Genomic DNA, 19,619 nt, shown 5'->3' on the forward strand with positions numbered 1-19,619 from the left:
CAGCGGAGACAGAATATTCAGCGCCGAGGTGGAGAGGATGTCAGTGGAAAGCCTGAGGCCATCCAGCCACACACTCGTGACAGCCCTCCCCTTCCCACCGCCGTGCCGCCGCCACCCGGCATCCGTCTCGTGGGGAGGGCTTCGGCGGATTGTGGGTGAGCGCTGGACCGAGATAATTCCTCTCAATAGGAACCAGTCAGGCTGGTTTGTCACCAGCAATAGCACCCATAGGAACCACGGGACATGGGTGCAGGAAAGGAGTGAGTACACCCCCAGCATAATCCCCCTCCCAGCCTCCGTTTTTATTTTTTATTTGTTTGTTTTTCAATGCCTAACTGAGTGATATAATAGCTCGCGGTAGTGTTGTCAGCGTTTCCCGGCATTTTCCCATTTCGTCCACCCGCTTTGCCCAACTTCATTCTAATTTCAGCTTCAATCTTCTCCTCGTCTTTTCTCTCGTCGCGTTTAATTTGCTATTCACTCTGCATTTCCTTTTCCATAAATATTTATACAAGTGAACACACTCACACACACATGCATATACACAGTATGCTAGCGCCAACGTGGCGTGACGCTAAACGCCGTCAAAATTGAAGTGAGTTCACACATCCTAATTTCCAGTATTCACTCCCTCAGTTTCATTTTCTGATCTTTGTCTTGGGGATTTTCTTCCTCTTTTTTTTTAAACTCTCTCACTGCAGGTCAGGACCGCACGGAGGCGGGGCTTATTAAGCGTTTCCGTGGAGATGGCGTACGCTACAAGGCCAAGCTGATTGGGATTGATGAGGTGACGGCCGCGCGCGGGGACAAGCTGTGCCAGGACTCCATGATGAAGCTGAAGGTGAAAACTTCTCTATGGGTTTTTCTCTCTCTCTCTCTTCATCTATTTGTGTGTGTGTGTGTGTGTGTGTGTATGTGTGTTTGTGTGTGTGTGTGTGTGCGTGCGTGTGTGTGTGTGCGTGCGTGTGTGTGTGTGCGTCATTGAGGTTCTCATCTCGGTCTGATTTGGAAAAGGCTTGCTCGAGCATGACTGTATTGTCTTTTTTGAGTGAGTCATGGGAGCTGTCCTCTCCTGTGTGACTCACTGAAGCTGTATGACTGACCTGCTGGAACACAGGAAGGTCCAACTACATCAATTCTTTGTTTTCTTTGAAGTATATAAAAAAATAAACCAAACAGCTACTGAGGTTCGCTTGGCACCGAACCGTGGCGTCCCTCCACTTCAGTCCTCTTCTAGTTAGCTGTTTTAAGTTTAGCGTAGCTCAAAGCCCTTCGCATTAATTCGCGCAAATATTCTTTTGTGACCTCCGAGGCAAACTGGCTCCGCATCCTGAGACGCTTTGAGCTGTGTATGACTTAAGTAGAAAAATCCACCCCACCCCCCTGTAACCCCCGAAGCCCCAGCTCCCCCCAACTTACCCCCAATTAGTCTGTCTCCTCCGTGTTTTCTCGTGTCACTCACTGACTGCTATTTTTACAACAAAGTCCGTGCTGCTCCACTTGTGGCACGTGTGCGAACTGCGATAACATGACCCAGATAACGTTATAGCAGGCTAGTGTTCTTTGCAGATTGTTGCAAAGTGAATCAGGTCAAATCCAGCCCCATGGTAAGAATCAGTGCAAGTGGTTGTGCATTTGCTTTAAACATATAAGAAGCGCATGTTTAGCAGTATAAATAATTCATTTTTTTTTTCTTTTTCTAAGCCACACCGAAAATGAATTCAAAGTTATTATAGGAGATGGTGCCAGATTTTAACTATGTGGCTCACTTGGAGCATCTTGACCTAACTAATAACAGGTTCAAGAAAATACACTACAGTGTACCAAAGACATGTTCCAGATGGTTCTATAGCATTTTGTATCTTGTTTGTTACATAAATCTTTATATAGAAATAAATTATAGATGCACTCATTGTTGATTTTATGGCCAGTTTCTTGTCTGTTTTCTCTCTTTTTTTGCACAATTTAAGATGTAAAAAATGAACAATAGCAGAACAAAGTTCAGATTTACTGTTGGGTTTAATTGTTGTTTGACTTTAACTTAGACTTGGAGCATATTGTCATTCAACTGCACTTAAAAATGTACAAATTAAGCAAAATGTCATTGCACCACTCTAATGAACGACATAAAAACAATTACTGAATGATTTATTCACGCCTTATTGTAGAAATTTGCAAGAAGGCAATGACACGTTTTTATAGACAGAGCAGATGGTGTTACACAGCTCCGCAGTGAAACACAATTTTCAAAAACGTAGACAAAATGAGAGGACAGTGAAACTCTCTTTAGTGTCTTATGTTGGAGTTGAGCATAATTAGCAGGATTATCACAGTTTGTGAAGTTAGCATTGGTTGATAGATAAAACTGGAGTCACCAAATGGAAAACGATCGTCCATACAGAATACAGTTTTCTTTCTAGAAGTTTCTTATACCATTTGTGGTGTTTCTGCATTCGTTGTAAACATTTTGTTCATACCGAGTCCTCTTCCCTCGGTAACAACGTCCTCACAGAGTGGCTCAATTAGAGCACAGTCTGTTAGACTTTAGGCGTTTTGCGTCTACTGATTAGAAAAAGACGGCGCTTTTAGCTTTCATCCAGCCGATCTCCAATCATGTGTAAAATCATCCAGTTCCAGACAGCGACCAATTTCATTGTGCGTCTCTGAAAATTACACTCATGAATGTTTATATTTTCCGCGTGGCTGCAGGGTGGCTCCATTAACCGACGAACAATTTTCTCTTGGTCTGAGAAAATTTATTTATTTATTTATTTATTTATTTATTTATTAACTAAATTACTGGGTATAAAACAAGCAAGGAGAATCTCTGATCCGATGTCCAAGTCAGATTGTGAGCGAATATAAATACTGTGATAACTGACAAGCTTATGAAACAAAAAATAAAAATCTCAGATTAAAATATGTTGAATGATAATATTGGCTTATTAAAGTAGAGTCGATCACTCCTGTAGAGGTGATGCCATCTGTGATCATATCATCATTCATCAGGGAATAATCAGTACAGAACGGACCGGGCGGTGCCGGCCTCCAGGTGACGGCGAGAAAATGCAATACAGTACTGAGATTACACACAAAGCTTCCCTGAAGCATCTCCTGTATGAAAAATGTTAAAAACTATAGTTCATTAAAATAAATAAATAAGAGTGCACTTATGAGCTGTCAGTTTATTAACTTTTGTAGAATCTTTTCTGACATGAGGGGGGAAAAAAGTGCAAAATTTGAAAAAGGATTACTTTGGCCTTCACTTATATTGCTGGAATGTTTCGCTGGCTGCGTTTCTATTACAAATTTGGGAAAATATTTATGTTCTCCTAATGTAAAAAAAACAAATTAAGTTTGCTAATGCAGTTTTGCGAAATAAATCTAATTTGATATGACTGAAAAACAACCTCGTCCTAGCAAAAAGACTCATCGAAAAACACAAGGTTGTTGTTTTGGTTTTATTTTTCAAAATTGACTTGTTTCCATTAAGCAAATTTATTTTTGTAATTTCAATTTGTACAATTCATGGCTAACGGAAACACAGCTAGTGTTTTACTTTTGAAACGGATATTTATGGGATGGATGTATATCTTTATTTTAAATAAGCTTAGACAATGTAAGTAACTGAGTGCAGTAATAACACCAACATCTCAGAGATTTACAATCTTTTAACGTGGTCAAGTTCACCACAGGTGTGCTGTTATCCTGGCCTCACGCTGACTGACCATAAAAACCTAATAAACATGTTAAATACAACCTGTTTTCACCTCCTGATTGAATCCTGCTGAGCTCCCCAATAAAACCTGCATTATTTAAAAGAACTTTGGTCTGGAGCTGGACTCTAAAGACTAATCTCTTAATGTCTGTTTAGTTGAGCTCCGCTCTGAGTTTGGTCTTAAATTGATTCATGCAGGAGACTTGATTAATAAAATATGATTTCTCATTGGAAAAAAACTGAAACTATTTAAAGGAGGAAGGCGGGGAGGGATTTATGGAAAGCTGCACATGAGCCTCTTTGTAGGAGACTGGTTGGATAAATTGCTCTTGCAAAGAAGACTCTTATGTGTGGCTTCTTTATGTCCTCCCCCCCCCCCCCACTGGCTTTTCTAGAGCTTAAATGTGTGGGAAGCCCCAAAGGAGAGGCAGCACAGCCAGAAGGCAAACCGTCACCCACACCCCATCCTGGGGGATATGTCCAATTAAACAACTTTTTGCTGCCTTGATCTGACATTTCAGCAGTGCCCTCCATATAACTCTGGCAGTCACAAGCCAGAAGCCAGTTACAGTCAATGGAGCGGTCGATTCAGACCTGCTATTATCTGGACAGGGGATAGAGGAGGGAACAGGTCTGTATTGAGCTGCCTCTCGCTGCCACTGGGACTAATCCACAGAATGGAAAAGCCGATGGCTGACTGACAACACCCCTCAGCTCTTGTGCCCACCTACCTCTTTCTCTCTCGCTGCTTACTCGGCTCTCCATCCTTCCTTCCTTCCTTCTTTTTTTTAAAATGTTTTTCTTGTTGCATCATATCACCCCAGCTCACTGGTTTCCCAAAAGAAGACGGTTCAAAAGCGTTCATTCCTTCTGGAATGAATAAAAAAAAAAATGTTACATAGAGTTCACAAGGTTTTACTATTAAACATCTAAAAAGTGTGGTGCGCTTTTATGTTGAGCAACCCGGTTTAAGTAGTTTGTAGAACCACTTTTTGCTGCCTTTTGAGTTGGGTTGGGAAATACAGACTCCAGGTTTTATCACAATATTTTGTGGTACTATTGTGATAACAGCAGTGACTATTTATTACTTGTTTCTTTGGTAACTGTAGAGTTGTGATTGGAGCAATGCTAGCCCTGAAAACACAAATGTCACTCTCGAAAAGCATTCCCATTTATAACACTTCTTCAGGAGACCAGACGCATAAAATAAAGTTAATGATACTCTCATTGAACAAAGTAGAGGAAAATAGTAACAAAATAACAATCCTGACATTACGTACGGTTTTGGAAGGTCTCAAACATCATTAACTGGAATTTATTGTGCCAACGATAAATCAAAGTTCTTATAAGAAACTTATCATGATAAATGATGCGATAAATGCCCTCTTAATTTTGCAGTTTGTCTCTACCAAGTCTGGACATCTAGAGACTAAATTATTTTTAGTCCAGGCTTTGGTTGGGTTAGGGTTCTAACAGGTACACATACATCAGCTTTGATTTAAATCTTCTATGAAATGAACGTGTTGAGTTTCATCTGCCCAGTCTCAATGATTTTTTTGGGTTTTATTTAGGGATATCAGATCAAAAGACAAAAGACTACAAATGCACATCACGTATTTTAGGTTTATTTGTAAAGAGTGTTGACAATTATCGTTGTCCTTCCAGTTCACACACATTGTGTCAGTCAGTCACAAAACGTTGAGGCCATCTGAGCGCCTCGTTCCTGTGGAGTTCCTCAAGGCTCAGTTTTCAGGCCTCTCCTTTTTTCATTGTATCTTCTTTATTTTAGAAAAATCCTTGCATTATTTCTACTGTTATGCAAATTACTGTTTGATGTATCTCCATATAAAACCCATTTGCCATTTATCTCTCCTTAAAGTGCTTTGACGCATAAAAGCACGGATGGCCGTGAATTTTCCGAGCTTTAATGAAACGAAAACAGAGGCAAACACTCCTCCTCCAAACCTCGGTGATCTGTAGCCGAGTGTTAAGCAACAGGTTCTTTTTAAACGTACTTTATAAATAAAATTGTTATGGATTTGGTTAATTTTGGGAGCACAACTCGTTCAAATGTCAAAACCGCCAATATTTTTATTTTTATTTTCCACAATACTCGAATAGTTTTCAAGGAGGAATTTGGAAATAGAAATGCTCTGCTGCACAGAGAAGGTCAAGCTTTTTTTTTTTATTTTTCATCCCTAAACCGAACCTGCTGCTTTGTCAGCCGTAGCCTCTGCACATAACGCAAAGTCTTTCTTCTCTTATCATCTCCCCACTTTTCCTTTCTTCTCCCGACCATTTTTCTCTCAGGCGTTGTTCAATGAAAGGCATGTCAAGCTCACAGGTTGCATCAAACGGAACACGGTGGAAATTTTAATTGTTTTCTTTATCGGGGCGCAAGAGTGTAGGAGAAAGAGGGGTGGGTGGGGGGGAGGGATGTAGAGAGTGCGGCTGCAGATCCATGGGAAAATCATACTTCAAAGGCTGCAGTGGTTGTTCAGTCAGCACTACGTGTGAAGTTGCTGGAGCAAGCCGGTCGGGCAGCGGCGCGATCCATTCAGTCAGCAAATCTAACCTTATTGTCAGTAGATGATGCTTGTGTGTTTTTATCACGTCAAAGCGCAGAAGACCGACTTCAAGAGGTTGGGGTAATGTGATTCGCTGCTCAAGTTGAAGTCAGATTCCCTCTGAGAGAGAACCTTCATGAAAAAGGCAGATAAAAGAACATCCTGTCCTATCGCACCCTTTCGCATCTCCTGCCACCCCAACCCCAATCCTTCACATCACATGAATCCCGTCTTTTGAGAACCTCCCCCAGTCACAAGTCGCCCCACTCTCACCTTAGAACAAGGCTAGCTGCCTCTCCCTTCACGGCTTTTCCTTCTGCTCCTTGCAGGGAATGGCTTCGTCAGCGCGTTCCAAGGGGGAGCACAAGCAGAGGGTCTTCTTGACCGTCTCGTTCGGCGGGATCAAGATTTACTGCGAAAGATCAGGGGTGAGTAGCGCGTCAACACGGAGGCTGCGAGGACGCGGCCAGCTGCCGCCAGCATGAGGACGTCCAGAGGGCACGGCTCACTTCACAACAGCTGCCTCCCTGGGCCGCCATCTTAGACGACTGACCGGCTGAAACGCCGTTACGTCTCGGTCTGCGCATTGACCAAAACGTTAAATATTCTCCCAATCACAATTCAAATCAAGCACTCTCGAGTTACTCAGAAGGCAGTTTGACATTTGGTTTATTAAACATTAAAGCTTTTGATGACAAGTTGGTGCGTATTGTGGAGAGGAAGTTGAGGATGACTGTGACTCAATGGAAAGAGTCATCGTCTTGCAGTCGGAAAGTCCATTTAGCTAATCCTCCTCTTTTTATTCCAGCCCCATAGTACGGTGCGTCGGTACCACTGTCACTGACTTAGACCCTCAGCATGACACGACCGTCACCATGTCAACAGCTGACACAAACTTCTTAGGCTTGAAAGCCTCACTTTGGCCAAACAACTCAACCTTTATCTCGCTTAGCCATTAATTTTTTCCATAAGAGAGTTGGCTCGTCTGTGTAGATGTGACATTTAGATTGGTGTTCCAGTAGATGACAGACTTAAGTTCCTGGGTCTTTTTTACACATGATGACCATTTTCCTTTCATCTCAGCTTGACAACGTAGGTGAGACTTTGATGCAGTTCTGTGTTTTCTTAGGACTTGAACACCAAATGTGCATTTAAGCTGGTTTTTGAATGGATGACCCAGACAAACTTTAATTGACCTTCTCCAGAGTTAAACCCTTGTTGAAGATGTTTAAAAGCCAGGTTCTTGCCAGAAGCAACAAATTTAGATGAGCTGTGCTATTCCTGCCCAGAAGGGGAGTCATTCAGCCATAATTGTACCAGGATGTTTTTCATTTCTGCTAAAATATTTATCTTGGTATTGGTGAGAGTATATATTTGAACACACAGGGTTTCTGCGGGCTTCACCAACTCAAATTTAAGACTTTTTAAGACCGCGATGACATAGCAGTCTTAAGACCTCTATGTACAAAAGACAATAAATTGGCGATAAATTTGCACCTATCTATGACAGATTTAAAAAAGCTAGCTAGCTTACCAGCTACTTACTGGTAGCCTCACTCGCCTCGATACACAGAACATGTGTGGGGGCGACTCAAACTTAAGCATGACAAAAAAATATTACACTAGTATATATTATATAATATTAAAGTAGTGCATTTATATATATTATTTCTGCCATGACAAAATTTAAGACCTGTGATTAATGCATTTTAGGCCAACTTGCATGCATTTAAATGAATTTAAGACATTTTAAGACCTTCAAGTTAAAATTCATGAATACTTTTATGATCCCAAAGGGAAACTACATTGCTTTAAATGCATGAATTTCAGAGTTTTAAGGTTGAGTAGACACCCTGTCATTATTTCCACCCAACAAATTCAACCTATTGCACCTTATTTTTGTTTTTATAAACCATTAAACTTATATGTTGTGTTATGACTGCCCTCTGTAAAAGACATGGTTCAAATATGTCACTGAAAGGCCAAAATAATATGAAATTCTAGTCCATGAGGTGTGTATGTAAGCCTTGTATTGCATCTTCGTGTGATTAGCTTCTGCTGCAGGACCCCCTTGTAGATCCCTCACATTACGTCCACTCATCTCCAGGCGGGTTTGGAGGATCGCCGTTTCATTACATGATGATCCAGGGACTCGGGTTTTTCCCCTCCGTCCCGTGGCGCAGCGCTGGCTAGATGGGCCCACTTGGCTCATCAGCGCTAACCGCTAATTAGCTCTCAGTTCCACCCCTTAATGATCATTGCTGCTAATGCTAATTACAACATAGCTCCACCTCAGCTATCTTTAGTGCTAAAATAATAATTGGGCAACAGTGATTGTCTTGCGGCTCCCACTCGACCACCCCAAGAAAAAAAGCCCTCTCCTCGAATTGTTCCTCTTTCCAGTCTGACTTTGTTTCTCCCGAAATGAGAAAAGAGCGTTTAGCTTCCCGCCACGACCCAAGAGCTCACCCTGTTCCGACAGCCTCATCTGTGGTTTCAGAAGCCATGGCCCCATTTAATGCGCCACGTTGTATTTACTGATTACACGGCGGTAAGTAACCCTGCGCTTAATACGCCTCTGTGGGTTGTTTAGGTGGAAACGGGGAGAGGGGGATCACTGCGTTGTACAGTCAACAAGCATTTTGAGGGAAATGCTTTCAGTAAAGCCGACATGATTCTGTGGCATATGGAAGCGCACTTGTCGTATTAGTTTTGTATTTAACATTAATCTGGAGCATTACCGGCAACAGTCCCCCACGAAAAAAAAAAACCCGGGTAAACGTTGAAATGAAAGCTCCTCCCGGTGCTTAAGCTCATCCTGTCTAACAGAGCAGCAGCAGATGGGTGTGCCTTAGTGGCAGCTGAATTACTATCCTTTGTGTATGAAGGTGTTCTCTCTTTCTTTTTTTTTTATCTTTTCAGGATATCCTCTGCTCCCTCATTTAGCTATTTTGCATTTGATGTTTCACGGCAGCACAAACATTACGCAACCGGGTTATGCAACTCCGTTCCGCGCTGCGGAAGCTACAATATCACAAACACCGTAGCAGTACAGACTTGGAAGTTTGTTCCCTGCCAAATTGTTCGGCTGCACAACAGCATGCAAAGACGTTTTAAAGTGGGTCTGACCTACTTTGGATGGCAACAAAGAGCACAGCTCTGTGTCACGCTTTAAAAAGACAGAATACAAACCTCTTAACAGGAGAAGATGTCACCCGGGTTGATCGCCCCGCCTTCCTGTCATTCAGGTGCTTCTGCATCACCACTCAGTCCATGAGATCAGCTACATCGCCAAGGACACCAGGGACCACCGGGCCTTTGGGTACGTCTGCGGGAAGGAGGGCCACCACCGGTTTGTGGCCATCAAGACGGCGCAGTCTGTAAGTTCTGGTGCCAAAACCGAAAAGTGAAAGTTTGCGTAGTTTGCATTGCAAACGTATAAAACAAAGCGCGGGTGAAAATATGCAGCTTTTATGGATTACGCCACATACGTGTGCGTGTTATATCAGGATCTCACAGACCAACTCAAGGTGGTGCGTGATTGTAAAGCGGAGGAAGACGTGGTTTTCAATGTTTTTTTTTTTTTTTTACAAATAAAGACCATCAGTCGGAGGATCATTGGATCATCAGTAGAAATATGTTTCTTGCATGGTCCTGAATAAAACAAGAAAACTTGAGTAATTCGTAACATTGGTGCATTTAACCAGGCAAAAGGGAAACGTTTGTATTTTATTTAGGTTTTACTTACTGTATTCTTTCAAGACGAGTTTCTCAGCTTTTAGGATTTTTTCACAAAGCCATCTTATAAATTCCATGCTTTCAGGCGGAGCCTCTGATCCTTGACCTGCGCGACCTCTTCACGCTGATTTATGACATCAAACAGCGGGAGGAGATGGAGAAGAAGGCTCAAAAGGACAAACACTGTGAGCAGGCCGTCTACCAGGTAAGGCTCCGATTTCCACTTTTCCTCCACATCGAGTTTCTACACATTATCCATATAATGCACAGAAAATCTACATACAATCAACTGATTTTTTTTTCACTTTAATCATATGAGTGTTGATGCCTGTGGTTTAAGTAAATCACAGCAATCCTGTGTCATTGTGTAACTATGTTTGCTTACTGATAGACTTGGATTGTTTCTGGGGGGGTTATTTTAGCCTTTTTTGTTAAATGAAACTGAAAAACAAAATGTGTCATCTTCCTCTTCCTCAACCGCAGACCATCCTCGAGGACGAAGTGGATGACCCGGTGTACCAGGTAGGTGAGCGGTCCAGAGCACTGGACTGCTTTTCTAGCTTCACTGGAATAAAACACACTGAACAGGGGGGAAAAAAAACAAAAATCTTTAATATATTGTTTCTTTCTCCAGCCACTGATCTGCTTGAATTAATATTTCATAATATTGCACCATTCAGTAATACACAGTAGACCATCCTAGTGAACACTTATCTTCAACCATCCAACTCCCATTTTGCCAGTGCAGTGTTGTACAACCATATTTTCCGAGTGAATCTGTGTCAGTGTTTGGATTTTCCTCCAAAGACATGCCCCCCCTTCACTTCCCCAGACTGGATGTTATCCCGCCCCCCACTATTTTTGCCCTGTATTTATTTGGCTCAACATGACTTCCTTCTTTTTTTTGTTTCTATTTATTTATTTTTTTCTCTGTGTTTGCTCACACTGAATACAGACAACACTAACTCTTACTCTGAATGCTATGTTCAGTGGTTCGTCCAAACGCCCCACCTCTGGTCTTTGCTCTTGATGTGTGTTTTTACATGATGTCATTCCCATTTTTGGCTTTCGATTTTTGTTGATGCTGGTTGACAAAAAGTCTGACTGTGGACAGAACCGTTGGCATTTTGGGATATATGTTTTGTTAAAGATTTTCTTAAGAGGATTAAGTCCATTCCAGTAGGAAATCTGGAGCTGGATGAACGCTGCATTAAATTATTACTCAGAAGCTGGAATTTTCTGATTGTATTTTGGAAAGATTTGACGGCCTCTCCCAAATCTCTATCCCAAAATTCAATATGGCTGCCGTGTGCGTAAAATACAGCAATAAGTATACTGACAAAATTACCTTTTTGCATTTTGGTAAATTATTCTGGAACACATTATTGTACACCATCAGCTTCTGAATGTGCAATTATAATGTTTGAATCACAAAAATGCAATTTTACGTTTTCTTCATTTAATTTAATTAAATTTTAGTTTATTTAATCAAGGACAGCACAGTAAACAATGTTACATGACAAAAACTATCAACCATTGTTTTGTACGAAGGTTTTTACTAGCCACATGCTAATTTGCAAACCCAGCCCTTGGTTGGACCATTTAAAAAAAACAACAAAATTATAAATTCCCAACAAACAGAACATTACAGTAGGTTAGCCACCTGTTAGCGCAAAGATGCTATTTTGTTTGCAGCTCATTTCATCTACAGTACTTGAAAAAATAATTTCAACTTATTTAGAGAAATAAATTGGACCTATTAATTGCATAAAAATCGATATTTATAAAAAAAAAAAAAAGTAGCTTCTCATATCTTAGCTAAAGTGCTACCCAAATTCAATCTTCTGAGGCAAGCAGATTAGTAACCTTTTGGCGCAAAGTTGCTAGCTCTTTCGTGAGGTAAAGCTATCCCTACATGTTTCAGCTACAGTATTTGAAAAGGATTACATTCTTCTTTTTTGAGGAATAAATTTAAGATGGTAGTTATATAAAAAAAAATCAATAATTAGAAAAAAAGTAGCTCCTCCCATCTTTCCCAAATCGCTGCTACACACGTAGCTTGTGATGGCTTCATCCATCTGTTACCAATATCTCCCAAAATGTCAAACAAATTTCTTCTTTTCATTTCATTTTTACATCAATTTCAGTGGATTTACAGCTGTGACATATTTTTAGACAAAAAATCTGAAGCAATTTCTACACTGGAAGTGGAGTTTGACCCTGCTGAGGTGGAAGGCTAACCTTCAGCTAAGACCTCCACATTGCCTTGAACTACTGCCTGACCTGTTATACTTGTGCTCTTTCCTCTTCCCACCTCACTTTTTTTTTCTTTTCTTTTCTCCCTTCCTCTTTCCCATGCCCCATTTTTCACACTCTTCCTTCCCCTGATCTCGTTCCCCTCCACCCTCCTCCACTCAACACCATCCCTGCTCCCTTGTGCTTTCACTTATTCTGCTCATGTCTCCACACCTCTCTCTCGTTTTTATATGCCATCTCCTCCTCCTTTTCTCACTCTCTCTCTGTCTCTGTCCTTCCCTTTCATTATTTTCTGCATCTCTATGCCTTGCCCACTGATTCTGTTCTGTAGTACATAGTGTTTGAGGCTGGACACGAACCCCTCCGTGGCCCCCAGTCAGAGGAGAGCGTTTATCAGGTACAAAGACAAGTTTTGCCCCACTTTTCTTTTTCCTCCCTCTTCATTCCTTATAAATAAAAAGATAGCAGTATTTATGGTATGGCTCTGACCTGAAGGAAGCTCCAGTGTGTTGACTGTTTTTGGAGAAAGGCTTTTTTTTTTTTTGTTTGTTTTATATGAATTTTAGTAAAAAAAAAATTAAAAATAAAAAAAAGATAAGAATTGAGCAGTAGACTCCAGTGACACTCAGGAAGGTGACGCCTTAGATCTCATGATTTCACAAGATTGAGTAAGACAGAAAGTTTAAATAATAAGATCAAATACTTAAAAGTTTTTAGTGCCATGAAAAAGGCAGCTTCCTCTTTGGAGATCTCGTCTGTTTTTGCTTTTTTTTTTTTTTTGTCATTTCAAATCATCCAGAAAAAAATTAAATCAGACACGGATAACCTAAACACAAAAGGCAGTTTTCAAATGCTGATTTAATTTATTAAGGGGGTGGGGGGGACGTTATCCAAACCACTCTGGATACTCATCAGTGCCAGATCTGTAGGATAAAGAAATGACTTTAATTGAACCAGATTGACAACATGAAGCAGGAAGTTTGAGTAGACCTCAAAAAGCAGCAGAGATAAGAAGCAAATTTGTTGACATCTGTCATTTCAAATTTCATTTAAATGACTGGAGAGGCTTACAACGCCATTTCTACAGCTTTTGAATCTCCACTGAACCACAGAGAGCGCCAACAACCACACACTGAAAAACATGAAGCAGTAGAGAAACTTCCTATGAGTTCTCAGATGTACCTTAACAACAAAACTTTCTGAAAGGTGCTCGTCCCGTTACATCTGACGTTTTTCAGAAAAAAACTCATCTTACTTACCAACAAGCTGGTGGCAGTGTGATGATCTGAAGCTGTTATGGTTGTTAAAGACCTGGAGTACGACCTCCTGCAGAAGGACGGTGATCCACATCACACCACTGAGTAAACTACTGAATGACAAAATTTTTTTAAAAAAGTCCAGTCAAATTCGAATTCAAGTTCTATTGAAATGTTTTGACGCGACTTTGAAAACGCTGTTCAGGCTAAAAAATAACACGTGTTACTATTGGGGCCATGCTAAGAAAATAAAACTAAAACAAGTAACAAATGACGAGAATAAAGTCATAACAAGAGAATAAAGCTGTGCGAAAATAAAGTAGAAATAATACGAGAATAAATTTGTAGCATTAAGACGTAATATTATGACTTTATTCTCATATGAGTTAAATCTTGTAATTTTATTTATTTTTTTATTAATGTGGCCCTAATACTCCATTGTACAAAAACCCACAAATGTGGCTGAATTAAAAGAAAATCTCCCAAGAAAAGAGGGTCCAGTTCCTCCACAGCAGCCTTAAAGACTCCTTCTCGGTTTATATAATGTCAAGTTTTTACGTTCAGGGTGCAAACACTTTTCCCAAATGCCATGTTGGTTTGGATAACTTTTTCCCATATTAAACGAAAACTCCATGTTCTTGTATTTATGTTATTGTTGTCTGATATTTAAATGTGCTGATCAAAACATTTTTAACTGTGACAAAAAAACAAAAAAAATTAAAGAAACTTGCTTTGGGGCAAACGCGCACTCTATGCCAAATTGCACCTAAAGCAGTTTACAAAGTGTGGAGGTGAGCTGTTCACCCACTGCCTACGTACACTAAGGTCTTCTTCAACAGCCAACACCATGACCTTTTGATTTTGGACCACTTGAAGGACAAGATAGAACTCCAGGGACGCGTGGAGCGGCTTAACACCAGCCTCCACCCACCCCGTCTCCCAGTCTCCCTTTTCCTCCTCCTGTTTCTGCCTCTCCAAAGATGAAAGTTGCAGATGGAGAAAGAGAGAGATTAATCACTTGCCATGCCATTTGATCTCAGAGTGAAACAAGATCAATAGACTTCGGGGGAACATAACTGAAAGCTAACCAGTTGAGGTAGCAGATGAAGAGGCGAGCAGCGGGGTTAAGAACCAGCAGATATCTTGGATAGCTGTGAGGAAAAAAAAGAGAAACGCCAGAGCCAAGGCATTTTCATATCATCAAATGAGACAGCGCAGATGGCTGTCGAATAACAATAGGCTTTCTTTATACACATTGAACCTCCTTCAAGCTTTGTTTGCAATCGATATCGATTTAAGCAGAATTGATCTGGCGGCGCAACTGTACAATTTGCATAATCCTGCACTGCTAAAAGATAAGTGCATCTAAATTATTAACCTGGATGGAAATTGATTGAGTTAACTTTTTTTTCTACTTTAATAGACATGTTTTCTTTTTTTTGTTTTCTTTTTCTTTTTTTTTTGTTTGCACACTCCTGTGTTGAATTACTTAGCTAGCGAAGAAAAAGTAAAAGGTGTTGATCTGTTGACTTCCATATCAATCGACATCCGATCTAACGCAGGTCCCAACCAGTCAGCAGAAGGAAGGGATCTATGACGTTCCCAAACGCCATTTCATGACTGTAGGTGTTTTCATTCTTATTATTTACTTTTTTTATGTTTTTTTTTCTTACTTTACTGCTTACAAACCTCTCTTTAGGACCCTCGCGAAGGGAGTTCCTTAAGCCACAACTGGCCCAATTTGTTCAGCTTCATCAAAGGTTGCAAAAGTATTCACACCCCTTGAACTATGTCACATTTTGTCACATAACGGCTAAAAACCTCAATGCATTTTACTGGGAATTAATTCGCTGGGCCGAAGTAGTGCATAATGGTGAATGGGAAGGAAAGTAGCAGGAAGCTGGTCAGAGCTGAAGACAACTGGAGCTAAACATCACAATCCCGAATGAAAACTTTTTAGAAATTGCTAAAGACCTGAGAGATTCTCCTTTTAGCAGAACATCGTCCCTAAACATCCAGCCAAAGTTACAATGCAGTGGTTTTGCTCAAGGGTCCCTTCATAGTGGTGGTTGTAAACTATTAGCACAACCGATAAAGAAACCAGTTGTTTTTAAAATATGGATGCAAAAGGATGACTGGTTTTAATAGTTTTCTGTTTTGAACCCGTTTTGTTTCAGAAGTTCAATAGGCTGTAATAATTTATTTGAATTGTAACTATATTTTATAGGTAAAAGTTGGTCAAAAATGGTCTTCAAAGGTTGCCGAACTCTGCTTTAGATCAAACCATATTTACATGTTTTAATGTCCTAGCCATAGTCCAAACTTCTGTGACTTGAAAACTGATATCTACGGACACCCTTCACCCTGATTGAATAATCTTGACGTCATCCGCGTAGAACGTCACGCAAACTTGTCATTTGGCACAACTTTTTATTGGCCCCTCATGTAAAAGGCATATAAGTACAGGGAGGTTTATGTCTGCAATGTGACACCTGACAATGTTCTTGGGGTGTGGTACTGCTGCAGTGTGGTAAAGCAGAGAATTGGCTCAAAAAGACAACAGAAAAACAATGTTCTCTTTTCTTTTTGTCATGATAATGAGACTGGTGGTACCGCAGAATCTTGAAGACTCGAAAGCAGCAAATTGGTCAACCGAAGTCATCTGTAATTACACAGAACATTAGACGGGCCAGCTTTGTGTACAAAATCCAATCTTGTGCAGAATTAGATGCGTATCATAACCAGATGCTAGAGATATAAAAAAACCCCAAACAAAACAGATCAGTTTGCCGGTCCCGTCGGACTGGAACGCCGGGTTGGTTCCGCGCCGTGGAATGGCTGCGTTTCTCTTCCTCAGAGGGTGGAAATGAGAGGTTTGTAGGCGGTGGAGAGCGGGGGTGGGGGGACTATTGAGTTGAGTTGCATGTTGTGTTGTTACATTTACATTTACAATCAAGGCACCTGTTAAGAAGAAAAAAACCTGCTCCTTATTCAGAGAATTTGTGTGACGATAGAAAACTTGAGATTTCTCCCCCTGCTTTTAATCAAACCGAAGCCGGGTTCATCTCAACTCTCTACCATGCAATGATAATCCTGTTTCATCTCTAAAAAGAAACATTTATTCAACCCCCACTTTTACCCAACATTCACCAAAAAAAAAAACCTCGTGTCACTTGTGTGTTTTGTAGCCCAGCGTATCGGACAGATAAACTGTCTCAGCCCAGTTGCTATCTCACCTAAACAGCCCATGCCGGTTTAGGCAGCAGCGCTTCCATATCTCTAAGTGTTACTGCTTGTCTGTTCATTCAGTTGGAGCTTTTTGAGAGCCTCGAGCTCCTCCGATGTGTGTCAGCTCCCTCGGGGGGGAAAGACCTCTGTGTACAATGTTTGCTTCTTTCATTTTTCCTTTTTTTTTCTCCTTCCTTTTCCAAATTCTGACTCATTCTGTGCCCCTCGATGGTTATCGGCGTGCCGTGCAAACTGTGTGTCACCCCTTTATGTCCGCAGCCTGTGAGAGGAGGACATAAACGCCACGTTGGCGGCGGCGTCACTGGCCGCCGCTGCCGTCCCCGTTTTCGTTTGTTTGTTCTTTTTGGTTTGACCCTGTGAGTTTAGCTGTAGCATGCAAGTCTGCGTTTTGTGTGGATTTCCACGCTTTTACACTCAATCACTGTCTGCTTGGGCATGGCTGCAACCATTCCATGCAACTTTTTCCACTTCATGTTTACAACGTTTCACCTAAAGGGTTGTGAAAATGATTTTGCTCCCCTATGAATTCTTCTGATTTTACTTTTATTTGTCACATTTAAATCTTTCAGATCGTAAAATAGTAAGACGGTGGACGCCTGAGACTTGTTCGATTTTAGGGACCACAGCCAAGGACTCCCTTTAAGAACACTTATGACTTACTATTTAATAATTCAAACAACCAATATAACTTAATAAGTGTTCAGATGCACAGTAGAAACCAACTAATCATTGTCATAGAAGCTAATCTACAGTCTTTCCTATTTCTGCTCTTGGGAGTTCAACCAATTAGCGCTAAGGAAAATCATCAGTGCTTCTGGGTTGGCGACTTTACAGATGCTCACCAATTACATATCAAGTACCATTGCACCCAAGTATTTTACCTTCCATAGCTGCATTTTCTTTCGATTGTTAGATTTACTCTATGGAATTGGGATTGCATTCTACCAACAAAAATTGAGTTAACACTGGACCACGAACAGGCGGGAGTTCACTGTATCTAAGAAAGATAACCTGAGTAAATACCAAAGTTGTCAAATGTTGATAATAAAGGGAAAAGCTACGCAAACCCACTTGGCCCTTTGTGAAAATAGTTTTTGCCTGTTAACCCTGGTATCATCATCACTTTTACATCACTGCAAGAAATGACGATTCTGACAGTATCTTGAACAAATTTAAGTCCAGACTTTGATCTTTTGTTATACTCTATTTTTTTTTATTTATTTTTTTTTAGTTATTTAGAGATGGTCTCACTGTTGTGCTACATAAACCAAGTCTGCTTGAGTTTAAAAGTTTAAAAGCTGGCTTGACAATTGGAGCTTGAAGATTTCCTGGTGAAGCAGAGTTTGTGGTTTTATGAATTAAGTCAACCAGGTCCTGAAATGGTAAAACAGCTCAGACATAAACATTACCACCACTGGCCTTTTTGTGAAAATAGGAGAGGGGAATTCTCCTATTTTTTTTCCCAATTTCTTTGTTATTGTTGAACAATGAGCTTTTTGTAATTTTGGTCGGCCAGCTGCTCGACTGCGAAGGTTCGATTCTCTTCCCTGTTGTCTATATTTAAACGTTCTTACGGTGGTTCACTTGATTCCCAAAGATTTAGGAACAGCTTTGTAATGGTTTCTAAACTGATGGATTGCACTGGTTTTGTTTCTCATGTTGCTGTTAAGTCTGTACATTTTTCGCCTCCTTCGTGTCGTCAGATTGATTCTATTGGAGGGTTTATTGGTCTGGTGGTATTCAGGCCTGGTTCGGAGAGGCATTTTCCCAAGACGAATGATATCAACATTTGAAAATATTGTTTTGTGTTTACTCAGGTAATCTCTGATGAGATTAAAAAAAAACTTTTTAAGTGTGACAAAAAGGCAAAACAGATGAAATCTGTGCAGGGGATGAAGACTTTTCCCCAGCGCTGTCAGTAGTGTGAGTAGACCTCAGAGGGGGAGTAGAGGAGGGGGCTTCAGTCTGCGTACAGGGCGAGGTGGTCCCATGGTCTCGGTCTGGTGGTTTCAGGAGCGTCTCCCATTATTGGTTGAATTAAAACCCGCCCCCTCTCGTGTGTGTCTGTGTGTGTGTATATCTCCTCCTGGAGCAAAAATCAGCATGATAAAGCGGCCCGGGCTCTCACCGGGGCCTCTCATGATTGGCAGACATAAAAATATCTAATCAGAGTCTGTTTTATGGAACCCAATAGCCTTTTATCAACTCAATTATAGCGAAGCATGAAAGATTCATTTTAGATCCATTAACTGATAATGAAATGAGGGGGATAGTTGTTTCTTGCCGTCCGCAGCACAAAGCGTCTTTATGAATAGATTTTTACTGCCCACACCTACCCAACCATGCAACCACCGGCGGCCCATGTGAGAAATAAAACGGTCATGACTCTGGAGTTTTTCAGGTTCTGATGTATCACCAGACTTTTCCCTCTTTTTTTTTTCTACCCCTCTCTCTGCCTCATCGTACGGTCCGACTCTTAGAACATCAACCACTTTGATCTTTTCGGCGACATGTCCACCCCTCCCTCGGTGAGTACCTCCGGCAAAAGTTAAAAAAAAATCACGCTTTCATGTCAGCGGAACCGATACGAGTTCTGTCAGGGCGCTGGTGGCAATCGGAATCGCTCTGATCTGATGGCAGAAACGCTCGCAGATGGAGCTCGGTGTGACTTTTAGGTGACTTTGATAGAGGTGACATGCGTGTCCTTCCAGATGCCCCCGTCACCTGCCAACACGCTGGACCCGAACCGGAGCAGCCGCCAGCAGCAGCACACCCCCACCGAGCTGTACGCCCCCTTCAGCCCGACCTCCGTGCCATCAGGTAGACGACCACGCT

General features: G+C 41.2%; 1 protein-coding gene across 3 annotated transcripts in view; it reads left to right on the forward strand.

Annotated features, from left to right (window-relative positions):
- The window catches only part of LOC103140041 (disabled homolog 1-like), a 62,249-nt gene that overhangs the window by 35,840 nt on the left and 6,790 nt on the right, over nt 1-19,619 (forward strand). For 2 of the 3 annotated variants that reach the window (XM_016672882.1, XM_016672881.1), the window contains exons 3-11: nt 702-841; nt 6,615-6,713; nt 9,534-9,665; nt 10,109-10,228; nt 10,507-10,545; nt 12,611-12,676; nt 15,098-15,157; nt 19,265-19,312; nt 19,496-19,604. In XM_016672882.1, the coding sequence (XP_016528368.1) occupies nt 702-841; nt 6,615-6,713; nt 9,534-9,665; nt 10,109-10,228; nt 10,507-10,545; nt 12,611-12,676; nt 15,098-15,157; nt 19,265-19,312; nt 19,496-19,604 (813 nt within the window). The remainder of the gene's footprint in view (nt 1-701; nt 842-6,614; nt 6,714-9,533; nt 9,666-10,108; nt 10,229-10,506; nt 10,546-12,610; nt 12,677-15,097; nt 15,158-19,264; nt 19,313-19,495; nt 19,605-19,619) is intronic. The other variant, XM_016672883.1, reaches the window with a different exon arrangement.

This window comes from Poecilia formosa, unplaced genomic scaffold, assembly GCF_000485575.1.
Source record: "Poecilia formosa unplaced genomic scaffold, Poecilia_formosa-5.1.2 Scaffold67, whole genome shotgun sequence".
Taxonomy (NCBI): domain Eukaryota; kingdom Metazoa; phylum Chordata; class Actinopteri; order Cyprinodontiformes; family Poeciliidae; genus Poecilia; species Poecilia formosa.